Source organism: Zosterops lateralis (assembly GCF_965231275.1).
Source record: "Zosterops lateralis genome assembly, chromosome: 3".
NCBI classification, from domain to species: Eukaryota; Metazoa; Chordata; class Aves; order Passeriformes; family Zosteropidae; genus Zosterops; species Zosterops lateralis.
This window is the reverse complement of record NC_139764.1, coordinates 48,673,114-48,699,620: the sequence shown is the minus strand read 5'-3', so window position 1 is coordinate 48,699,620 and position 26,507 is coordinate 48,673,114. Positions and strand designations below refer to the sequence as shown.

Here is a 26,507-nt window from a genome sequence, read left to right as displayed (position 1 = left end):
GCAGGGCTTGGAATGGTGAAAGTACAGCTGAGGGGAATGGGTGAGTCAGTTAGATCATATCTTCCAAAATCATCCAGCTTGTTGTAAATAATAATCTGCTGTTTATTTAAATCTCTGTAGTGTAAATAGATAACCTGTTGCTCTAATATTCAAGTGCAAAGATAGTGCCCTGCACTTTTTGCAAACTAGTCAAATTATATCTCAGTAATGAAGGGAAGTATGAATACAAGGTGAGAGGATTTCTTTGCTAGAACCTTACCAAGAGCTGATTCAATAATTGTAATTTCTTTTTATAATAAGTAGAACTAGTTAAATATGTTCTCTCAGCTTTAAATAGTTTGCAAAGTCCTATTTCAGGTTTTCTTATTTAGAATAAACAACTAAATTAATTTTGAATAACCACATATTTATTTTGAAGGTTATTTTAAATTCCTGTTCTAGTAAGAATATATGTGCAAAAGAGACTACTTCTAAAATTACATCCTTAAGGAAAATACACTTTTTTAATGTAAAACTAGGTTTAAATAGGGGTCCAAGTATATCCACCAAAATATCACCTTGGCCTTGAGTCCTTTGATATCTTAAATGACAAAATTAGCCTCTTGAAACAGGTGAAAAATGTGACTAAAACAGAATCTAATCTCATTTGTTTTTTTCCCTTCATGCCTACTTCTGCCTCACAGCCTGTTTCTATTTAGTGTAAAGCAAGCCTGTTCATTCCCAAACTCATTTTACCTTTGTATTTGGTCATCAGCTGTGGAGGATAGGGTTGGATATCCTTAGGCTTGATTAGCTTCTCTTCTTATCTTGAGATGTGACATGGTGAGTTCTTGCAACAGTTTTCAGTGGTTTTGCCAGTATTTGAGGGACACGTGAGGTGTAGAGTGTGGTCACCTTTCTCTCTGTCCCCTTGCAACTATTGATACAGAAACTTATCCTGACATGAATTTTTCAGGCCTGTCTTGGACTGTTGGATAAAAACTGTGGAAGCAGTAGGCGAAGGAAACTTTTGGGGTTCCTCCTTTGCTCTAGGCAGCTAAATATCAAAGAGTGAAATTGTTCTGGAGTGACCAAGATGTCTTGCTTTTTTCATTGGGATTTTTTTTCCCTGTCTTAGTAGAACTTTGTTGCCTGGCATTTCCACCCTAGGGCAGAACATTACTGTAGTGAGCTAAGTAAGCATGGATGTGGCTGTGTAGCAACAGAGGAGTGTTCCCTTCTGGCAGGTAGTCAAGAATATCTTTGAATATTTATATGGTGAATTAACACTGTAGTGTAGAGGAGGTTTGGCAGAAAATCTTTGTGGATCTTGCAAGTCGCTGCATGCAAAGTTAGTGGTTTCGTTGCAAAAGCACATATTAAAAAAACCCCAAATGCCACATCTAAAATGTGCTGAGTAAGGGTGCCAAGAGTTGAATCTGGCAGTATGTGATTTTTGCAAACGTATCTTGCTTTGGGTTGTCATTTATTCAGTGAAACCTTTATTTTAAAAATTGCTTATACAGGGGAAAAGCTTTGTACCTCCTCTAATGGGCATCTGAATTTTACTGAAATTCACCTAATTGAATTAGGGAGGCCTTATTAAAGGTTTTTCAAAAATTGCAAGTTGACCTAAGGTTTGATAAATCTGCTGGTCCTTCTCAGTTGTTATCGGCATTAATTTGCTGTAGAAGGAAAGGTTCTCATTGTTTAGTTGAAGTGAAATTCTTAATTTCATGGAAAGATGGAAGAGTCCTTGCTTCTTTTCCTCAATTTTTCAAAGCTGGTTTTTCTTTTAAAAGGGCCTTCTTCTTCAGTTGCAGTCTCAAGAACAAGAACGGGGGGACCCTGTGTTGGGGGTGAGAATTAATTCTATTTGAAGAAATGTGGCAAATTTAGAAGACCAGTGGAGATCATAAAAGTCAGAACAACCGTGTTGATTTAGAAATTGCTCTGTTTACATTAACCGTGGCATTACCAAGGAGAATTCTTCAACTGGGTTTGGGCAGAGTAATTTCAGTTTAGCCCCCACCTCAGCTCCTCCATGCAGGGGTCACACCTGACCCACTGCTCCACCCACCACAGGACGTGTTGCAGGTAACTCATGGGCACAGCAGTGGGCTCCATGAGTTGCCAGTGCACTACATAAGGTGAGGGAGAAGTTACCCATGTGGATCTGTTCATGTGGGAAGATAAGGCTAAACTTAACCATCTGTAGGCAATTAAAATTCATGACAGAAGGTCAGGATATTATACTCTGCCAGTCTCTACTTCATTAACTAGACTTATGCAAATATAACCTGGTCTGTTAAAATTTAACCCCAAGAGATGACTTCTTGCAAGAGAATGTGTTGATGCATAAAAATAGGAAATGCTGAAAAACTGTAGACACCTCTTTCAGCTTAGTATGAAAACACAATGGCTGAGAAAGAGACAGTTTCTACACATAATATACAAAGTATTTAGTAAGCAGTTGTGTCTAGTAGATATTAGATGATGGAACTGTCTGATATAAACTGCATCCTTGTAGTGTGTTTTTAAATTCTTGCTAATGAATTCAGATCCCCTTTACTATTTAAGAATACCCTTGATTTCTCTTGTAGCTAAATATAATCTAAGTATTGTATTTCAGCATGGCTAGGATTTTTTTTTCCTTAAGTGTGGTGTCCTTCTGTTTCTCTACTACTTTGTCATTCATTTCCCCCAGTTATTTCTTATTGTTTTTTCTGCTGAGAGATGGTAAGAGTAAAGAAGCAGCTGTAACTTCCTATGTACTTAGTTTTCCTGAACTTGGTTCCCAGTAGTGGTGTCTGGATGGTGTTTCCTGCACCAGTGGAACCCTTTAAAAACCTTTGTTTCACTTGGGTGCAATCTGTCTGTGGTACCAACTGCCCGTAAGAGTTCATCTTTGCTGTTACCATGTTGAGTGCTGTGTCTTGGGCTTGTTTAGTGAATGACTGTGAATAAGCTCAAAGGCTTAACATTTTTCCTGTTTTTCAACTTGTATTCAGCCTAACATCCGAGCCACCTTATCAAAGATCTTTTATCCTGTTAGGGCAGGGTGTTCCTAAGGATGGATAGCCAGATGAAATTTGAAATTGTAAAGGCCTCTTTATACCATAGTTTTGGGTCACCATGTTACAATAGTAGCTATCAATTAAGGTATCTGTGGATGAGACCTGTTTTTGCTGCAGACCTGTGGGGGTTTTTTCTTTGCTCTTAATCAGAAGGAAAAACTGTAAAATTGGTGTCATCTTTGTCACTCTTCAGTGCTATTGATCATCACAGACCATGGGTTTGACAGATGGATGTAACATTTGGGGTATCCGTAACTCAGATCTATGCTTTTTATCAAAAGCATCCAGGAAGGTCAGACTTAATCATTAGCACTGTAGCCTAGTCTTTAAGAAAAGAAACAAATTGTAAAAGAAAACAAACAAAAAAGTTTATCCTGACTTTCTTTTCCTTTCTGTTTTCTCACTGCAGATGCCTTCAAAATTGAAAGAAGGTAGACTTCCAAAGATTAGTATGTTCCTATACCTTGCTTTCTTTGTTATAACTAGTCACTAGTTAGGTAGGTGTCACTTGTGACTAATGTTGAAAGGCAACAAGATTTCTCCTGAGTGGCTCAAATAAAATACTGAATACTAAATACATTATTTGGGGATTGGCAAGGTGATTAGATGTACCCACTGAAGTTATTATAAGGGTTAGGGAATGGAGATGGTAGAGTTCCAAGGGGAAAAAAACCCCACTGTTTCTCAAAAAAACATGTTTCATGAGTTTCAGCCCTCAGGGAAGGACATAATTTCAACTGCTCCTGTTCCTACCCCTCCCCCTCATAAAGTGAATGGTAAAGTAAATAGAAATGTAATTATGCCCTTTCTGACTTGGATGTTTCTTCCTGGTGTACAAAAGCACAGCCACAAGGTAAGGCAGTGGTTTTTAAGTGATGGAACAAAATGCAATGGGGATGGATTTTTGTCATCTTTGTTGTGTGTACTCAAAGATAAGAGAGAAAGAGATATATGTAGCTGTATATATGCCTGTGCACACATATGTATGCATAGACCTCTATCTACTTTCCCCTTCCAGGACTTGTGTTTAGACATTGTGCTATTCCTGGGAAATTATGGAGCCCTTTCAAGTTGAGAATAATTATACAGCAATGTGTGGATCTGAGATTGTTAGAAGTCTGTCTTTAATGAGGTGTTTCCAGTTAGTTCTTGGGAGTGTGGTAAAGCTTCATACTAAAATGTGTGTCTGTACTTCTTCCATCACAGGCTGGGATGGGAATTCTTGAGACCCCTGCTGAATACACTCCTGAGTTGTCCCCAGCCAACAAAGGGTGGCTTGGAGGCAGCTAGCAACAAATGTGTGTGCATGTGGGAGTACATCACTGACATGACTGGGCCACTCTTAAGGGATGGGTTTATTTCCTTGTCACATCCACACTGTGTGGGGAGGTCCTGGGCATTGGGGATATAGAAGATAACTCTTGAAAACCTTGAGTGATAGCAATTCCTAGAAACATGGTGATTTGTAATTTTTTTTTAACTATTTGAATTTGGTATAAGAATTGGTGTGTGTTGTCCTAAAGTCTTTGGAAATTTTTTTTGAATGCTAGTTCTCTAGGTTGTGACTGGAATCATTTTCTCCAGGATGAGCAAATGCCATGTGGACAATATGTATTCTTATGTATTCTTGCGTATTCAATTTTTTTTAAAAAAACAGTGCCATAACTGAGCTAAAGGTAAATCATCTGATTCAACCAGTAAAAGGTTTTAAATGGGCAGAGACATTCAGAACAGAAGTGGCAGACAGAGGACATGCTTGCTGCTTCATGAGATCAGAGACTTCATGTAGTAGATACAGAAAAAGTGCATCTCAGGCAAACAACTGAAGGAATTCAGCCTATGTTTGACAAAATGTATTGCTGCTTCCTTTTGATTCCCTTCCATCCCCAACCAATCCCTGTTCCTGGTCAGCTTTGATGGTCAGTTCTCAAATAGGAAGCAATCTCAAACATTTCTCATGACTGTTTATGGATGTTGATCTCTGCTACTTTGCATGTTTGGTAAAGGTTTTTCATAGGTGTCTTCATTTTCTGTCATCCATCAGTTTCTCCTGTATATGTAGTGTCTGGATATTGGCATTTGGACTCTGAAAATGCAGATAGAGTCACTGCTTCCTAACAACTCTGCTGGAGAAAAGCTGGTAGTTGTTTTTGGGTGGTGTTGTGGTGTTGTGGTGTTTTTTTTTTTTTTTTTTTTTTTTTTTTTTTTCTTCCACTTGGTCCAAGATAAGCTAAGGCTGTCCTGCTGGTCAGTGTCTGATTTTGGAAGCTTGCAGCTATATTTTCCTGTCTTTCTGTATGCTTGTCTCCTTCCTTGTCTGTGTACTTACTTGTGTATGTGACTGTGAAAGTTGTCTGAGTAGCCTCACTGTATGGAGAGACATAGTGGTGGTTTTGTGAACTTGCTGGAAAATTTTAGTTTCACTCTCAGCCAGAGGTCCCCACCCAGCTGGGGAGGCTTCTGTGGTTCTGTGCTGGTGACTGCACTGGGCTTGTTCCTGTGGCCTTGACTTTGTGGAAGTAAAAGCTTAACTCAGCCTTCAAGCGTCATGTATATAGTTTCCTTGTGGTATACTGTGTTGGGATTTCACCAAAGTGGCCCAGCTTTTTAGACTTTTTGGCTTTTTAGAGATAATTGTTTGATTTTTTTTTTTTTTTTTTTTTTTTTTTTTTTTTTTTTTTTTTTGTTCCATTTCCTGCATGAATTGCTCATAAATCACAGTCAAAGGTCTGGCAATAACTTGTTAATGCAAACCTGAGCCACATGGTTCTACTCTGCCTAGCTTTCACTTTCATAGTGGATTTTGTATCCAGGCACGAGGGATGTGTGTCATATGGTGTGATTCTTGGGGTGTGCTGGGCAGGGCCAGGAATTGGACTCGGTGATCCTGATGTGCCCCTTCCAACTTAGCAGATTCTGTGATATGTGCAGTGATCTGCCCTTCCCACACCAGGTGTCATTTGCTACTTTTTGCACTGTTACAGTGCCCAAAAATGAGGAGAGACTGATAATAGAGAGCTAAACTCTCAGTGCTTAGCTGGAAGGTACTTGGGGGCTACAGTGGTGCCTCTAAAAGATTGAGTAAGTGGATCTTGGCAATGCCTATTTTTGAACCTGGATTATGTTAAAAGACATGTGGCTTATCCCAAAACAATTTTGGTAACTTATGCTCAGGTTGACAGTGCTGAAACACTTCTGCTGCATTTCTGTGAAGTTGTTGTAGATGGGAGTGCTGTTTTGTACTTGCAATGTTTACCAAGCCTTTCTAACATTATCCTGATTTGTGGTGGCTTTTTTTTTTTCTTTTTCTATGCTGATGCAGCACTCGTTAGAGTGGAAGGTATTATATGTTAAATTTTCTACAGATAATGAAGGAAATTTGCATTTCATAGTGGTATTAGCCAGGAAACTTAATTATAAAATGTGACCATTATTTTCAGAGAAAAGGCTGGCTGAAGCTGTAAAATTTCTGATGTCTTCAGAAGCCCTGCAATAATAATTTCTGTAACTAGTAGGCTGGGTTGGAGTCACTCACCTTCTCTATTCCTACTTCCCGAGCTCTGCACTGTTTTGGGATCGCTGCTGCTGTTTGAACCTTCTTGCTCCCCAGCAGCTGCAGAACCTGAACGGGCCTTGTATGCTTCCAAATCATAACAAATCTCTTGGCTCATCTGTTTTGCTATAGAAGATGGGGTTTAAGGGAGGAGAAGAACTACCAAAAGAACTTTAATCTGCTCACTGTGTCCGTAATCCATTCCTGGGTTTTGAGGGATAGGTGGACTGTAGAATTGGTTGTGGCCAGATGCCATGGCTAAGAAATAAAGCATGAGGAATTCCCTCCTGTCATCACTGCTGCCCTGGCATGGCTTCCCAGCAGACTTCCTAGTTTTGGTTGGGAAATAGGTTGTTGGTGAGACTGGTTTTCTGAAGAAGTGAAGCAGTGGCAAACCAGCTACATCATAGGAGTCCTCTTGGTGTTTTTGGCCAGAACAGACTGCATGGTGTGTGGGGAACTGAATGAATAGTCATGATAGGAACTCCAGGTGAGAGGTGTTCCAGCTATTCCAGGGGTTGTCATAAAGTTCTTGCTGTCTGCAGTTGGATGTGTATCCCTGTACTGTCCTCCTTCTTTAACAATTACTGAAATACAGAGGTTGAAATGTGTTGAAGCAATTCCCTCTAATTCCTGGAGGAAGCAACAAGGGTTGGGGTAGATCCTGGGAGCTTCTCCAGTCATGTTCGTCAGATGGAAGTAGCAAAGCTCCCTGGCTGGACTGGGCTTAGTCAGAAGCCTGGTATTGGGGATCTATGAGTCATGGTCCAGCTAAAATACCATCATAGGGACATCTGAGTAAGTTATATTTTTTATGAAAATGTTTCTTCCCTCTCCCACCATGTCTACTTACTCCTGCTTTTGTGTGCTGGTGGAAGAATTTCAGTGGTCACATCTGATCCTGACCAGGAACGTGTCCTGTTCTCTGCTGCTTCTTTATCCCAGCTGCCTGATCTGGAATGTAAGAGACAAAACAGGGGACATGAATGTTTTCTGTGCAGTATCGGTAGGGATTTAAACTCACTTTACTGGGATTGTACTGGATGGAGTGCCATGAACAGGCCTGCCTCATTGATTTTGACCCTCCTGACCCTCTTTTGAGCGTCAAAAGTGATGAAGAGTTGTGTAGCACGCGGTAGAACAATGGAAGAAAGATCAAGTTAATTATGGTGGAGTGGCAGGTATAAAATTGTTAATGTGACAAGCACCTGATGATCATGTGGGAGTGAGAAGACTAAATGAACTGTCCTGAGATTTGCTTTGAGAGATGATCATCTTTTTTTTCTTAACAGTAGTGGAGGTTTGATCATTTACAGGAAGAGTAAATAAGTATTTGGAGGCAAGCAAGGAGAAAGGTGGTGGAAAACTGCAGAGCTGGGGAAGCTCAGTGTAAAAGTAAATTTCTGAAAACCCTTGGGTAATGCAGCTTCTTGACTCTTTGTGGTCATATAGCTGCATTTACACTAGAGCTACTTTTCAGTGACCCAGAGTCTCACATGCACTTATAGCACAAGTTCCCAGAAAGGTAGGTTGTAGCGGGTTGTTTTTAAATAGCATCACCAACACTTTAATTACATCTGTATGAAGTTCTGTTTCTGAACCTTGCCACCTATATCCTAAATTGTCTTGCTTATCTCACAGTGAAACCTGTAAAGATCTTTATTCTGTTAATCCTCTCTTTCAAACCATATTTATGAAGATATGTAATAAGGGTTTATCTTTTTTCTGTGGCTGACCTGAAATACTTGTGGCAGACTGTTAGAGGGAGGAGAATGTGTCAGAATGCTGTAATTTAAAATTAAACAAAGTCACCTACAAACAGATTAAGGAAAACAAACAGTGTTGGGAAAGATGGGACAGAAAGGGCTTGTGGATATGATTGCCTGGCAAGAAGTACTGGAGATGTAAAACCTGTGAGTGAAGTAGAAATGAAGGCCAGCTTTGAGATGTAGGCACGGCAGGCAGGAAGATGGTGATTAGCTGGAATTAGGTTGAAAGACAGAAAACAAAAGGACACAAGGATGCAGCCCCTCTCCACCCTGCCCAGGCATCAGGGAGAAAGTGGATAAGAAAAGTAGTCTTTAGAGTTTAAAATATAGGATGATATGGTAATATAGTTGTTCTCATAGGCTGCACGCAAAACTTGTAAGTTTTGTATCTCGCGCAGGTTGGTCACTGTAAATTAGAATATTCAACGCAAAAGGAGATAAAATGTGTTGTAACAAGGTGCTCGCTCTCCTAATGTTCTGACCCCTGCCCTGTTACCTGCCCTAGCTCTCTTAGCTCCCTTACCTCCCTTACCCCTGCTATCTCCCTTACCTCATACCTTCTCTCTCTCTCTTTGGGGCTTCCCTTCAGCCGAGGCTGGTGGCTGAAGGCAAAGCTCTCTTTACCCACAACCCTTGCAATAAAACCAGGTGTTTCTAGAATATCTCAGGTCTGCAGAGTTCCTTCTCCCTGCCGTCCTGTAGGATGCTCCTACAAAACAATGTCAATGCCATAGTTATGCTATGAAGTAAAACAAAAAACAAAAAAACTCCACCAACCAAAACCAAGCAGCAGTGAAGTTCAGGCAACTGTCTTAAACCGGTCCAGTTAAAGTAAGGGAACTGCACATAAATATAAAATTTTGTGGCAGTTAATTGTGATAATACTACAGTTAGAAATTAAATGGTTGGTAATGAAGGCATAATAATGTTTGGTTGAATATAGGTGTTATAGAGAAGTGCTCAAATCTAGGGCAAGTTGAAGGCAGAGTAACAAAGACAGTTACACACAGTTTGAGTGAATTACAGCTGCCATACAACTTGTTTTTGTTTTGTTGTCCATCTCCTTTATTTAGTTTTACCAACCTATAAAGAATTTTTTTAAGACTTGTGAACAAGTTTAATGTAACTTTCTTCAATATTAACTTTGTGAAGTTGTTGTTGCCTGGATGTGTTGGCAGGACTGCAGAGAGAAACAAGGCTTGCTTCTCAGTAGCAACTTGTTGCTGCTCAAGCAAGAGAAGTTAAACTTGTAAGAAAATAACCCTAGATAAAACCTATTCAGTGTTTGGTAGCAGCAACAAAAGCGAGTAAGGTAGTAGGAAAGACAAGACAACATAAGGAACTGGTAAATGTGTGCCATTTGGAGCACTTTGCTTCCTGTGCTAGGGAGTCTGGGGCGTTATAAAGGCTCTGCTAAATGGGGTGAGGATCTCAAATGCACAGAACAGTGCATCGTGTCTCAGAATCTCAATCTTTGGTTCACTTTGATGTAAGAACTTTTGAACAAAGGTGCTTATATTATATATTCACATTCTCATTGTGATTATAGCTATGATATATATATATTTGAAAACATGAAAACAGCGATTGTTTAAGCACTTAAATTCAAAGGGGAAAAAAAGGGCAATTATTAAAGGCTTCAGCCTTAAAATGTTTTTGTTAAAGTAATGTGAAATTTTATTGAGCCAGTTGTAAGGTTGTTGCAGGCAATGTCAAATGGCTTCATAACCAGTAGTACAAAATGAGGGTGTGAAGGGAATAGCTGAAAAGCTGCTGCTCAGACCATGGATGAGGCTGTGCCTGCTCACACATCAAGTTCAAGGTGTGATGCTTCACTAAGGTGACCAATAATGTTGTGTATGCATCTGCTTTTAACCCTTTTAAATTTTGAAGTTGTTTTAAAATCAGCTAGTAAACATGTATGTTGTTGGCATTAAATATTTATGTGGGAATGCTGTGCTGCATCTCTTGCATCACAGTAATTGTGGAGGAGCAGTTGTATTTTGGGACTTCATTTGTCTGGCTTAGAAATGTGTATGCTTTGCCAGTCAGTCTTGCACATATAGACTTTTTAGAGTATACTGTATATATGGTCTTCATCTCAACCTTCACATGGTTTAGGCTTTAAATCCAACTAACACTTGGTTATGGACCAAAACAATGACGGTGGTGGCAGCAAGTAGTGTTGTTCATTGTGCCACAGTACTTTGAGAGGCACAGATGGAGTTTTTGAGATGGATACCATGTGATTGCAGGCTAACTTCTGCACAGTGTTTGCTGGATTTGCTTACAAGGTTTCTGAGAGTTTTATTATCATATCTTAGTGGGTGGTGGCATTTGAAGAATAGAAGAATGCAATCCTTCTGTCCAGTGGAGCTTTGGTAATTACTCCTCCACACACTTGAGCTTTAATAACTGAGCCCAGTGTTTTCCATTTGACCTGGCAGAAGCCTGCAAAGTGTACACATAGAAAGCTTGCTGAAAATTTCTTGAAAACAAGCGAGGGTGTAAACATGCAATTTTATGCTGGCTTGCAAAATTGAATTAGTTGCTGCCCCTCAGCTGCTTACCACTGCCTAGTCTACTTCTCACCACATCTGCTGATCGTGGCAGGTGTGAGCTTCCCTTAGCTAGTGTGGAATTGAGTGAGGTGCCTATTAACTCAGCTATTACTTAGCCTCTTCAGACTGGGCTGCTTCTCAGTCTCTGCTTGGGAATCTGGGCCAGTGCATTGAGATAGATAGGTGCACATTTTGTCCCAAATAAAATACACTATCATTTTCACTGCTGTTGAATCTCTGCTTATGAGTGTGTGTGTAGCATTACTGTCAGAGAAACTTGAGACTTTTTGGTGTTTAGTTATGTGGGTCTATTATTCCTTTAGGTAATGGTTCAGTTGTGTCATGTGCTTTGTCTCTTCCACAATCCTTCTCAAGTCCCCTGATACACAGAAATGCTGTGCTAAACTGAAGATCACTCCCTCTGAGAGCTTTAATTCTCCCTTCTGTGGCCCTAAGAAAGCAGGTTGATGCTGTTTGTTGCTTTACTCTTTGTTCTTATGTTTCTCTTTTCTAGTTGGCAATGCAGTGTGGTGGTTCTCTGTTGCCATAGCTGCTGAGTGATGGTTCCTCTGTAAACTGACCTCAGCCTCAGAGTAGTTTATTAATCTGTTATTTTGCAGGTTCCAGTAGATTCAATATTTAACAAAGCACATGATTTTACCTCATTCTTTCTCTTCTGTGCTAATTGGTGAGGAAGGAGAGAAAGAAGGCCATTAATTTTAACAACAGTTCTAATAATGTACTTCTAGTACCTGACAATTGACTTTATGATTTTTTTAAATACTGTCTTTGTAGAATGTTATGCCTACCAAAATGTCTGAATGTTGGCTGCTCTAGCACTGTGGGCTGGGTCCCTGCACCCGAGCTGGGTGCTGTGTCACTGTGCTGAGTCCTGAACACCCAGTGCAGCCTTTCTGCACTGAGCTGAGTAGATGTGTTTTGGGTTGATTTTTCTTTTTTTTCCCTCCTTTTTTGACTCTGATAGCAGCAATGCAATTTCAGAAAGAGGGATGTTTGCCTTGGGTCCTTGGCAGGAGACAGGTTTCTACTCTGAGGAGTTTAACTGGAGATGTTTGTGTTGGAGCTGACCAAGGTCCATAGGGAACAGACTTTGTTTTATTCTTCTTAGTTTTAGTGTGCCTCTAATAGTTTCCTACTGAATTTTAGCTCTCTGAACTAGGAAAAGACAGCCTGTTTAACTTAGAGAGCTCTCTTTGGTATTCTTGTTCAAGGAAGTAATAGGGAAACTTGGGGGTCCTAATGCAGACTTTCTTCAGATCCCTCTTTTCTAGATGAACAAAACTTTCCATCCCCAGCATGGTGGCTGGGAAGTCCAAAGAATTTTGTTAATAGTTCCTGCAGAAAGCAGGGCAGCTCTGCACAATGCTGTCCCTCTTTGTCCTCTGTGTTTTTTTGTTGTGGGAAAGCATGAATAGAATACGTTGTTGCAAGCAGGAAGGGAAGTAGACTGTCTGGGTGGAAGAAATTGATCGCTAATTTTAACAAGACTGGTTATGTGTATACTTGCGACACTCAGTGTCAGTTTGGAAATTAATAGCATGTTCTAAATGGTACAGCTGAAGAGTTAATGTCTTAGAGGGTGCTGTCAGATCACCCATTCATTGTTACAGGGCATTAAAAAAAGGAAAACCAAACTTTCAGATCTTTGTAGTGCAATGTTGGTGGAACCCTGCTGTTCATTGGCCACGGTCACTGGCCAGGCTGTGCTACTGTTGAAATGTGCCTGTGATTATATTTAACTGTGATTATGTCCCCTCCTTCTCCTCACCATGGCAGGAGATAAGAGTTTTAGCTTTTGAGATGAAGGTTGTGTGGTTGCAGTCCTAGCTGGTAGACTGAAGGCGTGAAGACTTGGGAGATGTTCTTGCTCCAGAGCTCCTCCCCAGGCTTCCTCATGTGTTTTCCTTCCTCTCTGCCCAGCTTGAGGCAGACACCAATGCACAGCCCTGTGAAGTCTGGATGGGGAAAGACCAGAAGAGCTTAAAAAGAATCTACCAAGAAGAGCTTAAAAAGAATCTATCAGAGGATACTTTCTAAGGAAAAAAGCCTGTGGGGTTTACAAGGAAGCTTTGAGATGTTTATGTTCTTGCAGGTACAAACAGACATTTACAAAATGAGTGACAGGAAAGTGTACAAGTAAATTATTCATAATCTTGCCTTAACCATTGCTTCCAAAGCTTTGGATTGTGTCCTGGCATATGAAGGATAGAGGAATGAGATGTTTTTTGGGAGCAGTGCCTTTTTCTGCAGCAGTCCCTGTGCTGTGCGGTATGCTGAAGGCAGTTGCCTGTCCTGGCTGGAGTGGCTTACCTAGCAGCTCTTACAGCTGCTTGGCCACTGGCTTGAACCCAGTCTGTCCCACTGCAGCAGGGCAAGCTGTTTTGGAAACTGTGAACCACCAGGATTGCTTGTTGGAGGAGCTGGGGCAGCTCAAGCGATGGCCCCTCTCCTGTGCTTGGGCTTGCCTGCTGTCACTCAATGCCTGGACTTCTGCTGAAATACACATTACACCCCAGATATGAGGACACAGATGTTCAGCAGTGCATCTGTCATGGGATCATTGGGATTTGTTTTATAAAGGTGCCTGTGAATGGGCAGAAACTTTGTCTTGGAAGGTGTGCTCAGCATTTTAAATGAGAAGCAAAATGCTGAGGGCTTCTACTTTACCTGTGGACCTCAGTAACTCCTCTGAGTTGCTGTAAATAGGTGGCCCAGGATGTTTTGTGAAAAGAAGGTACTGTTTGGATGTGGTTGGGTTTTACAGGTGTGATTATAACACAAACAACACATTCACAAGATTAATGTCCTCCACAGATTTTCTCAGTATTTACATTCAAAATATTCCCTTTTACAAAAGGAAAAGGGAAGCTCTAAGAGGAATGTCAAAAAAAGCTAAAATTATAGTGATTCTTGAAAGGCATTACAACTTATGTACAGTTGCTACTATTATTTCTTTTGCAGGATGAGTCAGTTATTTGTGGCAGCCACAGACATGCTGTTTTAAGAGACCCGTGTGTCAAGTGCCTGAAGCGCTGTGTGCTGGAAGGGTTTGTGTTGGAGCTGCCTGTGAGAGCACTGAGAGAATATCTGTGTGTTATCTGTACTGCAGTGCTCTGCTAGCTGCCACACACTTGGTTCCTCTTCCACAGTAGTGAGGGCATTTACTGTATTGATAATGTTCTTTTCAGTAGAAAACTTTATGCTGACATGAACCTAGCTATGTGAAACCAAGGTTTCAGTAGAAATGCTAAAAACTTACTGTTTTCCATCTGAATTTCCTGGTCGTGTGGGATTCCTGGAAATAGGGGTTAAACTAATAACCAGTTTCCTTCAAAATGCAACAGGCATTTGAAATATTACTTTCTGTTCAAGTTCCTGTTGCCCTTCCACCATCCTTCTTAGCATCTCCTTTCAGAAGCGCTTGTGTGCTTGCTGAAACAAGTATTGTGTGGCCTGCTAATTCAAATCAAGTTTGGCAGGCCAGCAAAAAAAAAAAAATGTCAGGTTGTTGTGGTGAAATAAAACATCCTGAACAAAATTATGGGGTGTTAATCCCACAGCATGAAAAGCTCTAAACTAGATGCTCATTATATGAGTATTATAAAGGATAGAACTAGACAAGTAGCACAGGAACCTTGAGAAAGGTTGAGCTTTCCCCTCTAGGAAAACTCTTGGCTTGCTTGGCTCTCACCTTGGAGAAGGAAGGTGAAGGAGGAACTCTGTACCTCTTTGTTCTGTTCCCATAAGAAGTCCCTTAGATTTGTGTTTTTGTTTTGTTTTGTTTGGTTTTTTTTTTCCCCTCTGCCATAAACCCAAGCCTTTCTCTATGGATTTGTATGGAAGAGTGGAAGTTCAGAGCAGGACTACCCAAGGCCTACTTGGAACACAGCTGGCAGGAGGCAGACTGTGAAAAAGAAGCCAGTTTCCTCTTCTCAGAGTCAAGGCATTCAAAGCTCTTGGAAGGCTCCCAGAAGGCAAAGAAGAAATGGAAACCAATCTCATTATAGATTGTCTTGCATACAGGGGAGTTTTATAACTGAAGGATGTTGCCCTCTGCTCCCATTGTTGTTTGCCTCTGTGAACTTTAGTTTTACTCTGAACCCAGTGCTGACTGTGTATATGCTGGGGCTGTGATAGAAAAGTAATCTTAAGTATTTGAGCTCACCTCCAAATGAATGGGTACAGTTATCTGAGTTCTTTTCCCCTCTTTTTTTCCTTTCCCCTCCACCTGTAGGTGCTTTTTTTGCCTTCCCATTCCCTGCTGTGTGGACTGAGCTATAGATGAGTAGTGTTTCCCATATGAAGTGTAGCATTCAGACCTACTCTTCAACAAGGGCTGAATTGTCATCTAGGCTCCAGTCCTTCTGAAAACTGTTAGAGCAAGCTTGTCATGTGTTGAGTGTAGCCTTGTTCTTCATGCTTTGTAATACATGGGCAAGCATAAAAATACATGATTTCTACTTACTAGGCTTCTAGTTAGGCTTCCATCTCCTTCTCTCTTCCCACAGTAGTTTCAGCTGGTCTGTTTGGCTGGTCTTTTTTATCATACATGATAAGAAGCCCAGGCAGCCAGCCAGCTGCTGTGGAACTATAATAGGGCCAGTGGCATGTACAAAATTTGATTACTGCTGTCAACACCGGAGAGAATAGAAGAGAGCACGTACTCCACTCAGAGAGCTACTAGATAAATGGCCTATTGGATTCAATAGTAGTGGAAATAAGACCATCTTCCTCCTAATGAATGAAGTGGTTTATGGGTAGAGAATATACTAGTACCTTGAGCTCTAGAGTTAGGTTAAATTTTTTCAAAAAAAGTCTTCCTTTTTCTTCAAAGATTACTTTGACCAGAAATTTCCATTTCTCTTCTGCTTATCTGCTCCTGCGGTTAATGTATGGATTTCACACCCAATACTTCAGATATTCACAGAGGCTATGGTTTTATTTTAAAATTTAGATTAAAAATATTCCAAAAGCCAACTTTTTTGCAGATGGGTTCTGATACAAAACTATTTCATGCTAGTAATTCTATCTCCATTTAGGCAAGAGATGTTTGTTTTTTAATTTAAACATAGTGCAACATCCTCCCCGCCTTCCTCCTTCCCTCCCAAGCTAAGAAATATTCTCAGTGTATATTCTTATTGAAATGTTGGATTTCTGAGGTAAAACCTGCTGTTAGATAAGTGTTTCTTCTGATGTTCACGGGGCAGCTGCTGATGGCAGGCAGACCTTGAGATCTGAGCTTCTCTGGGAGCTCTGCTGCATGAATGATTTACTTAGCTTTGCTAATAGCTTCACATTGAATGGAGTTCATGGGACTAATGGAGTCAGACTGGTGTTTCTCTAACTGCTCTCACTGTCTGCAGCCACTTTCTCATTTGAGAAGTGTTAAACCCAGAAATGTTGTCACAAACTAGCTGACTCATGAAACTTGTGCTTATTCTTCAGTCTTGCCAAGTGTGGGTGGGCCTTATCTTGGAGGCGTGGGGACTAAGGTGAGGTGAGGTATTGGATACACAGGAGGTCATTCTTGGGGAATTCAGACCAGTCTCAACAAAACTTGAAAAGAGGAGCATGTGGTGCTCTTGGTAAAACTTCTGGCATATGTGCAGGTCTGTCTGCTAATTCTCATAGTTTGCTTGGTGCAGTTGGAAGCTTTTATTTGTTTTGTGCTTGGGAAGTGCTTGGCACATTATGGCTTGTATTTGTATTTACAAAATACATCCTTGTTTGTTTCTAAAATAGAATTCCTAGCTTTAAAACTTTTATTACCTTTCCACTTTGCTCTTGTTTGCATGGTTCACAGAAATGTTTGAAAACAAATATTTGATCTAGCCCCCTGAATGTATGGTTGTCTTTTTCATGGAAACAAAACTCCTTTTGTGTGAAGCCTTTCAGCCTTCAACTTTGGGGAATTCTTGAATTTGGGGGGAAAAAAACATCCAACCCACAAATTTAAGTAAGACCAACTTCTGGCCCTCAAAAATTTGAAGAAAAATCTGATTTTGATTTTTCCCTCCCTCTCTCTTCTGAGTAGTGTCTGGGGTGTGAAATAGTAAACTGTCCTGGCTGGATATCAATGAAGAGAAGAGAGCTGTATCTAGAACATTTGTCTTATAGCATGATACAATGAGACAGGCAGACAAATCAAACAGCCTCTGTCTTTCTGCTTTTGAAACCAATTCTGTGATTTAGAACGCTCCTCTGGTCATGGTGCTTATACTTACGTCTTAATCTCTTCTTGCATCACTTTGTTGTGACTACTGGAATTCTGTACAGTTCAGAACCTCAAATTGTGGAATATGTAGTGTCTTTCATAACTACAGTATTTGGAATCATCTTTATTTGATTATAAAGTTGGCAACAGGCTGTTGAAGGCAGAGGGATTCGATTTGCTTTTTGTACTGATGGTAAGCACAGTTTAAAGGCCCACTTGAAAATAACTCTGATCCTATCATAGCCTTGCATTACCAACTTTCTGCTTTACTGTTCTTTGCTCTGTCTTGTTTGGAATTACTGTACAGTGGAGTGGGAATGCCTAATCAGAGTTTGTAATTTTCAACTGGGAGGTTTATTTGTGCAACTTCCTTTTTATGCCATAATCTTATGTTTAAAATTTCTTGGGCTTTTTTGAAAGGTCATTAAAAGATGTGGATGTCACTTAGCAGAGTTGTTCTGGTTTTATGTTCTCTTGAATGTGTGAAAAAAGTGTTATAGTGATACTGCAAACCTTTTATAGAACAAATCATAAAAATATTTAGGATTTTTAAAATGAGTGTGATGTTTGACCAGAGAGTTTGATTTCAGCAGAAGAGGAAAATTACCATTAGCTTTCCTATTTTCAATTTGTAGAATTTAACTTGCCAGTTCTCTGAAAGCTGAAGTGTCCTCCTGTTTTCATAAAAAGCAGCAAAGCAGCATATTTATCTGATTTTAAAAGGAAAATAAATCTCAATTAGATTGAAGTCTGTTACTTGCTAACGTGCAGCCTTTTTAAAGGTTTGTTTCCTGACTGGTTTTGTCAGTCACCGTGTGGCTGAATGTGTCAAACCCTCTGAGGAAAACCAGCGCTTCCCTCCCCCTTGAATCCCGGCATGCAGTTCTTGCGTGGGTACTAGCGTGTACTTCCTCTGCATCTTCACTTTCCTGTTATTCAAAGAGTCAGCTTGATCATGAGCGTTCAGACAGCCAAAAAAGTTGTGTGGAAGAAGTGCAAGGTGGCTGGATCTCGGCACACGGACGGGCAGACCTGTTGCGCTTCGTTGGGTGAGTCCTTCCCTGTGTCCTGGAGGCTGTGCTAGATGAAAGGATCCACCCATGTGGGTCTGTCTTTATCTTCCACACCTGATGAAAACTGCTTTTCTTAACTTTGCAGAAGTTTATTTACTTTAACAGAGCAGGTCGTGGAAGGCAGGGCAGGAAACAGAGCGGGGACAGGCTGTTTTCTGTGGCGCTGCTCCACTGCAAGTGCTGTGTGAGCTCTGGCTGCGTCACACCTGCAGCCACAAGATCCTCTTGGTAGTGCTTCTGCTCTGGGCTTTCCTTTCACCTATAACAGTAACTTGCTCCTGGTGGAAGCTTTAGCGTTATTTTGTCTGATTGAAAGTCTTAATGTCCCCAGTTTTCTTAAAATATACATTAGATTACAGTGGTTTCAGCATTTACTTGTTTTGATTCTTTACAGTTCTGCCTAGTGTGCCTTCTGCTACTTTTGAATGTATAAACTTACAGCAGCTCATTGGTGCCCCACAAGTTTTTCTTCTCATTTTGGTGGTGTGTCAAGAGAGCAGTATTTCCTGTAATTTGGAAAGAATGTTTTGTGGAGGGATGCTTTGCAAAAGAAGAAATTTGGGATATTATTCTTTCTTCCATTTGCCATCTTTCATACCTATTCTGATTGAAATTTCATGGATTGTCTCTTCTGTTTTGTTTTTTTTTGACTGGGGCCAAATGACAGGGATTGGCAAGGAAAAGACAATTTGATCATTCCTAGTACCTGTGAATATGTTATGTAGATACAGTTATTGACAGATGGTAACTGTTTATTTTGTGAATCCAGATGTCAGGTGTCAGATTCATGAAAGCAGAACTGGTTGATTAATAAAGAATTTGATCCACTTGACTTTTCATGTGGGTTTTTTTTTTTTTTTTTTACAAACCTGGAGTCTGAATTTTTTTTTTTTTTTTTTTTACCAATCTGGAGTCTGAATATGGGTTTTTAGAAAGAGAAACTAAAATCCTCTGAAGATGCATCAGTGTAATAGCTAACTTTAGAATAAAATGGTGGGCTGGGACTCTGATTTCAAGTATGTTTGCTTCTAGAACAATGAGGTGGATTTGGATATATGCCAGTTTAGCTGAGAGCAAAAACTTTTCCTTTGTGGCTTAGTCCAAACTTCCTTAAGAAACTGACAAAAATGTCAAGAAAACTCAGTAATGTGAGTGGAATTGCTTTTGACTGACTCTGGAGAGCTCAGTAAATTATAGGTTGGAGAGATCTAGTGTTCTTCAAAATCTGCACGTATTCAGCCCTCAAATGTGAGACAGCTGCAGTTGATCACTCTTGGAAGGTTAGCAGTAGGAGAAAATCAATCTGCTTGGTTTTTAACCTGGGCTGCTGTTCATGGAAGTTGTTTGTTCTGGCTCTGCATGTATTGGTGTAGGTTTTTTAGGACTATTTCTTGGGTTTTTTTCCTTCTTTTTTTGTTACATTTTTAGAAGAGGATAAACTTGGTACAGGAGTTACAAGCAGCCATGTAGTTAATTGATGAACACCACAGTTGTGAAACCTCTGAAATGTTCATCTGTGGGATAATAAGAGGGTCAATCTGAGGTTTTCTGTCTCAATCCTTCAGGACTTTTTAACATATAAGCGCCAGTGTGTGCATGCATTTAATATTTGGTGATGTTTGTGTATCTATGGATGATTTTTCTGGCATTTTCTCCAGGTGGCTAAGTTAAGGTGTAAATCTCCTAGGTGAGTAGCAGCTACATGCTTGCTCAGATGCTTTAAATGATTGAGCACAGCATTTAGTGATTGTTTCTTGAAGCCTGTTTAAATCTGCGTTGAGTCCTCAGTTTTTAAAAGAACATAGATCACGGCTGGTATGTTGCAGTGACAATTTTTCTAAATCAAGCAGCAGGATTTTTTTCTGGAAATTTGTTAATTATAATCTTCCTAAGTGTTCATAAAGTGCAGCACTGTAGATTTTCAAGAGAGTCATAGTCTCGCATTCATTGTCATCCTCTCACTTTTTTTGAAACTCTGCATTTGGGGACTGTGAGGGAGTTGTGGCTTTGGCCGCTTCTTAGTGTGTTGGAAATGCACACAGGAGGGAAAAAATCTGAAAAAAGCTAGATGGTAAGAGGCATGGAAGGGAAAATGAGGAAAAAACCTGAAGGTAAAATAAGCTCTGTGTGCGTGCTATGGTGGAGAGGCTGTTCTCTGAGAGGACAGGATTTTTAATGATGCAGTACTGGAAATACTCAGGGAAAAAATGGGTGGAGAAGTTGGAAGGGGTGTGTATGTAATTGTTTCTTCATGTCCCTTGCTTTTCAGAGAAATCTAGAATATAAATAACAGGGACACTTTTCAGTCAGCAGAGATGTGGCTTTGGCTTTTTTGGTTTTATACTTGCTGTGAGAATTGGCAGGGACTGGAGGAAGGGAAGTTGAAGCTCATACCTGATAAAGTATCTGATTGTAAATGAATTAGTTTGGATGAAACTAAAATGGGTAAGACTAACTTCTGTACTCTGAAGCCTAAACAACACAAGTAAGTTTTGTCAGAGATTGATTTATGGCCAAAAACATAGCAAATAATTTAGTTCATCTGGTGGGATGCCCTTCTTTATAACAGTCTAATCTCTCTTAATAACCTTTTAAACTCTCAAGTTGGTGATAGGTGCTGGGAGTGTGGTATCACTGGTAGGCTACTGGTGCCTAACTGGAACCAGAGCTTACTCTTTTTTTAAGAGGAGCAAAAGGAAGGGATCTTGTACTTTCTCTACCTGTTGGAATGAAAAGGCTTTCTTCATTGCTGTTCCATGCCATGGGAGAATAATCTGTGTTCTTCTAGTGGAATTTCTGAAACTGTTCCAGGGCTTGGATTGGGCTATTTTTTGTTTATGTATACATACTTTACTGTTGTAGCACTATTTGATGTGATTGTTTAATAAAATGTTTTTTTCACCTCAATTTCCTCATTACCCAGATGGAAATCACTGTCACTGAAGGAGGCTACTTAACCTTAGTGTTACAGAGGCAGAAAAAGATGCCAGTTTTTTGAAACCTTCTGAAAATGGGTTGCCTTGTGGAACTTTTTCTGTAAAATGTCAACTCCTGAAGCCAGTAAAGGACTCTGCAGTAATTGAATAATCTGTTAGCATTTTAGCATTTTGCAACTAGATGTTTTGTTATTTTATTCAGACAGTTGTCAACAGAAGCAGGAGATCAGGTTACATTTTGATGTGTGAATTAGTTGTGCAGCCACCATCCCAATGATTGAAATGGGTGTTACAGTGATTGAAATGAGTGTTACTTTTCAATAGCAGTAGAAGGCAGTGGCAATGACATGACAGAGGTATTTTGCAAACAGATAGTTTGAGAGCATATCTTTTGGAACTGCATTTAGCTTCTGCTACCATTTGTGACTCAGAAGCACTAGCCTATAAATGATAAGCTTTCTTTCAGGTGGGAAGGTATTTGTCTGTGTTCCCACAAGATATATGCACTGATTGCAGCTTGGAATTGAGACCACACACAAGCTGTTACAATAGTCAAAATAATATTTATGGTGTTGTTTGTATTACTGTAAACTCTGGTCTTGTTAGTTGTTTAGTAGAGCGGTGTTGGACCTCAAGTCTGTTTGATTTCAAACAACTCTAGCTTTTAAACACTTGAAAATGGTATATTTTCTTTTTTGGCAGCAAGTGATGACTTATGTGTCCTGAAATACAGCAGAGTTGTAACTAGAAATAGGTTTACACAGTAATTACATCACGTTGCCTTTTGAGTCTTCAAGTGAACTTATTTTTAAGATCTGAAGGACTTTAAAAAACTCTTCCTATGTATATTAAACTCTTAAATGCACACAGGTACTGAATCAGTGGGCAGTATTTTCTGTTGTCCTGTATGGAGTCCCTCTTTCAGGCTGTAGGGTCCCAGTGTTTCGCTGCCGGACGGTGCCCGTGACTCAGCCCTGCCCTGCGGGGAAACCGCGTCCCCGAGCGGGGAATTGCCTGCCGCCCGTCCGCTTTTATGTTCCCACTGAAATGTTGCGACCCTTAACTTGAGGGCTCCATCTGCTTCCTGCCCTCGTCCCTGATGAATAGGGCAGGAATTGGCAGCAGTGTGTGGTCAGCTGTGTGACCTCATTTGTGTGGCGTCTGGGTGGAGCGCGCCCTAATCTTGGCTAAGCGGGCAGCTGAGAAAGCGAATTGCAGTAATTCCCTGGCTGATCCTTCCAGCGGGTAACCCGGCCTTGTGCCGCAGGGCAAGGAGATGCCTTCACTCTGACACTTGTTACGTGCGGAGATGAATTTCTGTCGAGGCATTCAGAAGAGCAGCAAGGGGTTCGAGGGCTCTCTGCAGAAATGGGGAGGTGCTGTCCTGTTCCCTGCGGTGCGGGGTGACAGTCAACAGCTTTGCCCTTGTGTCAGCCCCAGTCAAAGCTGTCACACAAGTGTGCACTGGCAGCCCTTGCTAATAATTGACAGTCAGCAGAGCATTCCGGGTCCCTTGTGCAGATGGAAGCAGAGTGGTTGTATCTGTCTTGCTGAATTTCACTACAGCGTGGATTTTGTACTGTGGTTATGACATCTCTCCTCTTTATTGAGATACTGAGTGTTGCTCAGGGTTAACTGTCCTGGGTCTGATTAACTCGGAATTAAGGCCTGTGATGTGATATGATGTGCCAACTGGGAGTGCATAGGTCCTATCCCTGCCCATCCCCTCTTGTGCTGGTGGCTGGTTCTAGCCCAGTGCCTTTGCAAGGCTGCCCTGAGCTGTCCCCCAACACCATGGCTTCAGGACTGCCTGCCATGATTGAAAGGAAGTGTCCTGCTTGGCTTTATGAGCTGCTGAAGTGCAGCCTTTAATGCTGTTTCTCTTTCTCTCAGCTATACTTTTTACCCTGATAAAATTGTACAGCTCAATCATTTTAAGCTTCAGATTATTTTAAAAGGTTCTTAGCTGGTTTAATACCTTGTAATGCAAAATATTTTTAAAGCAATTCGTAAAACATTCTGTGCAGACCATTGAAATTAACTTCTGCTCCCAGCTCAGCTATAGTAAAATCAATATTTACTTGGCTTGTGTCGCAGACCAGAATTGCCTTATATACAGGGAAAACATTTCCACTGCTGCTTTTAAGGTAGCAAAGAGATAGTAAAGTTGTTACTTTCTGAAAGCAGAATAGTAGATCCCCTCTAAAGCTACTTTTTCCCCTTCTAAAGTCCTTATAGAGATTCTTTTGCCAAATTTGTTGCGCACACTCCTTTCTGAAAGGTTAGTTGCCATTTCTCCACTTCTAGTGAAAAAAGCAAATTAATATGATCTGTTTAATTGCTGTAAATAAATGTAAACTTGGAATAGAATATTTGAAAGCTAATCTGTATTACTAAATAGCATCCAGTTTGTTTTTCTAATTTTCTATAATGTAGGTTTTGCATTGTATTTTTTTACCAAACAATTTGCTACTAATTCTCTTTGTGGTTTTCAGTGAATAAATTGTAAGCTTTTACTTGCTGATGACAATTTGAGATTGTAGGATAATATGCTGGGATTCCTAGCCTTGTGTAAAAGAAAGCCATAAAACTCTGTCACCTGATGTCTTACCATCGTTTCCATATCTGTTGCCATAAAATCTCATGCAAGCTTTCCTTATCTTATCTACAAGCAGTAAATGCAGTAGCTTGAAAAAAAGTTCCAAGTGTGGGTTACACAGATAACTTTCCTGTGGGAACATGCCTCAACCTTTTGTTTAGTACTCTTGAATGCAGGTAGAGTCTCACACAATGTTCATGCTCGTTTCCCATTAATAAAAGTGAAAGAAATTGTAGTTGGTGACCTTGAGTATCCAATGATGATGTACTTTGCTGTATTAAGCCGGCAGTAAATGCGCTATACAGTTTAAAGGAAGCAAATATTTTAGTTTCAGTTTTTGATCTGTGAACAGAACCGATTATACATAAGTTGTTAGCAGAAAGAGTTGCAAGTCCTAATCCTAGACAGAAGTAAACCACACAGTATGCCTCTTGTGTTTTTTAGTTGATTTTTATGCGGTTTCATTCCTATCTCTAATATAGTTATGTGGTATATTCTTGAAAATAATCAAACTGTCAGTTATTCCCACTTCAGTGCACAGTGCCAGCCTTGTGTTGGAGGTGCTTTTTGGTTTAAGTAATTTATTTGCCTGTCACTAAGGGGGGAAAAAAGGTGCTTATTTTAACCAAATATTTTTTTAGGTTTGCATCTGAAAGAGAAACCAAAGTATTGCTGATAATGCAAGATATTAACCTTCCAAGATATTTTGTTTTACGGTGGATTAATATCAGAAAACAGGGCTATTTAACTCATTATTAGGATCAAATGATTTGAGTTATAGTGATCAATACTGTAATAGACTTTATTGTATATAGAGCATTCACCTTGCTTTTTTTTTTTTTTATGTACTTGGTGGTTTGCTTGGGGTTTTTTGTGCATCTTTTATTGTTTTTGTTAAGGTAATAAAAATAACTCTAAGAGTTTGTCCTCAGGAGTTGAGCTGGAATTATTTTATGGCCACCTAAACTAGCTTGCTATCTTATTGGACATTCTTCTCTGAGCTAAGTGGAAGGATTTCTCTGTAAAAATTTCTGTGAGTGTGCCTTCTTGCAGTTAATATTGTCTTTGACTCTACGTAACAAGTTTGCTGTTCAGCCCCTGTAGTGGGTTGACTTTGGTAGCTGCTAAATGCCCACCCAACTATGCCCTCACTCTCCTCTCAGTTGGGCAGGGGGAGAAAAATAAGACTGATGAAAGCTCATGGGTTGAAATAGGGATAGGGATATCACTTGCTAGTTTGAACTGTGGGCAAAACAGACTTGATTGAGGGGATTTTTTTTTAACTTACTGCCAATAAGAATATGATAGAGTGAAACAAGGAGGAAAAATGAAAACACCTTCTACCTACCTGTCTCCATCTTCCCAGACTCAGTTTCACTCTTTAATTCTCAAATCCTTGCCAGCCTCTCCCAATGGGAATGAAAAAAACCTGCTTATTTAAATTATATCTTCAACTGTAATTTGTTTTTGAGAGAAAAGCTGGATTTTCTTAGCAGACATGTGCAGTCAACTCTCAGCAAGAGCTTAAAAACCCTATGGTCCAAAAATTTTTGGATGGTAAAAATGAACTCTTGGTCTGAAACAAACTTAAATCTATCTGACAATAATTCGAAGTTTGGTTTAGCAAATATGCTAATACTTGTGGGAGCAGGGTTTGGCTGACAGTGAGTCCTTGTGCCTTTCTTTATCTTGTGTGACTCAAACCTACACTGGTGAAATCCATGTTTGAGGCATGCAGACTTGCACTGAGCACTTGCAGCATCTTGGAAATGGTCCTGGCCAACTGCTAAGCATGTGCAGAGTTCTGCTGCTTGTCTGTGGATGCTGCTTCTACTCCTGATGGCATCACCTGAAGGAGCCTGCAGGAGCAGTGAGGCTCCATTACAGCCAGCAACAGCTGGATTTTGCTGAAGTCCTGGCACAGTGTTCCTTATTCCTGCATGCTGCCCTGTCTCCAGTCCTCTCTGCATACTTGGTAGCTGTCACCCTCCAGAGGGACAGAGGGTGAATCAGCTCTCAGGGAGAATATGTATATTCTAACAGCCTTGTCCTGCTTAATATCCTTGAACATTATACACAGCAGTCATATCAGGTAAATAATTAGCTGCTGTTCTGACAGTGTGAATGTGCTCTTTTTCTGTAAGATGGGAGACTATAGCCAAAAAAATTTACTCTAATCATTGAACATAACATCCCACAAAAAACAGCCCTACCCAATCCAAACAAAACCAAACATAACTCTGTGTACAAATTATCAGTGGCTGAAGGAATTAGGAAAAATAAATGTTCTTCATCAGTTCAGTAGTTTAGCATGCAGTCCTGCCAGGGCCATTGCTCCTTGTTCCATTCAAAATTGGATGTGACACTGTGAATAAATCTGTAGCCATCTTATTTTTCATGGTGTAGTCTAGGGAGAGCAGAGCAAAGTTGATGCTGGAGTTGGTAGAAGTTCCTGTAAAATGGCTCAAACAGCAACCGGTCTTGGGGAAATGCTCTACTGGTTTAGCACTAGCTCTTGAAGACTTTGGAGACAAACATATAATCTCTGATTCTCTTACTTTATTATTGACTGCTTTGCAGTGGAAGAGTGCTCTCTCATGTCTAATAAATCAAGGAAGCTTTTTTCTTGTTTCTGTTTTTGCATATTCATTCTCCTATTGTGTTCTCATGCCGGCATAAGTGAATTATTGAGCCTTCGCCTTTGCAAGAAACAAACCAAATAGGC

The 26,507-nt window shown here is 40.3% G+C and overlaps 1 protein-coding gene across 6 annotated transcripts in view; it reads left to right on the top strand.

The window, feature by feature from the left end:
* UTRN (utrophin) overlaps positions 1–26,507 on the top strand; it is a gene marked incomplete at its 3' end in the record, with an annotated part of 340,309 nt that overhangs the window by 15,063 nt on the left and 298,739 nt on the right. For 4 of the 6 annotated variants that reach the window (XM_083856271.1, XM_083856273.1, XM_083856270.1 and 1 more), the window contains exon 1: positions 18,124–18,223. The exons of the other annotated variants lie outside the window; for them this stretch is intronic. In XM_083856271.1, the coding sequence (XP_083712397.1) occupies positions 18,130–18,223 (94 nt within the window). In that variant the 5' untranslated portion in view covers positions 18,124–18,129. Of the gene's footprint in view, positions 1–18,123; positions 18,224–26,507 lie in introns of those variants that run through there. 6 annotated transcript variants of the gene reach the window in all.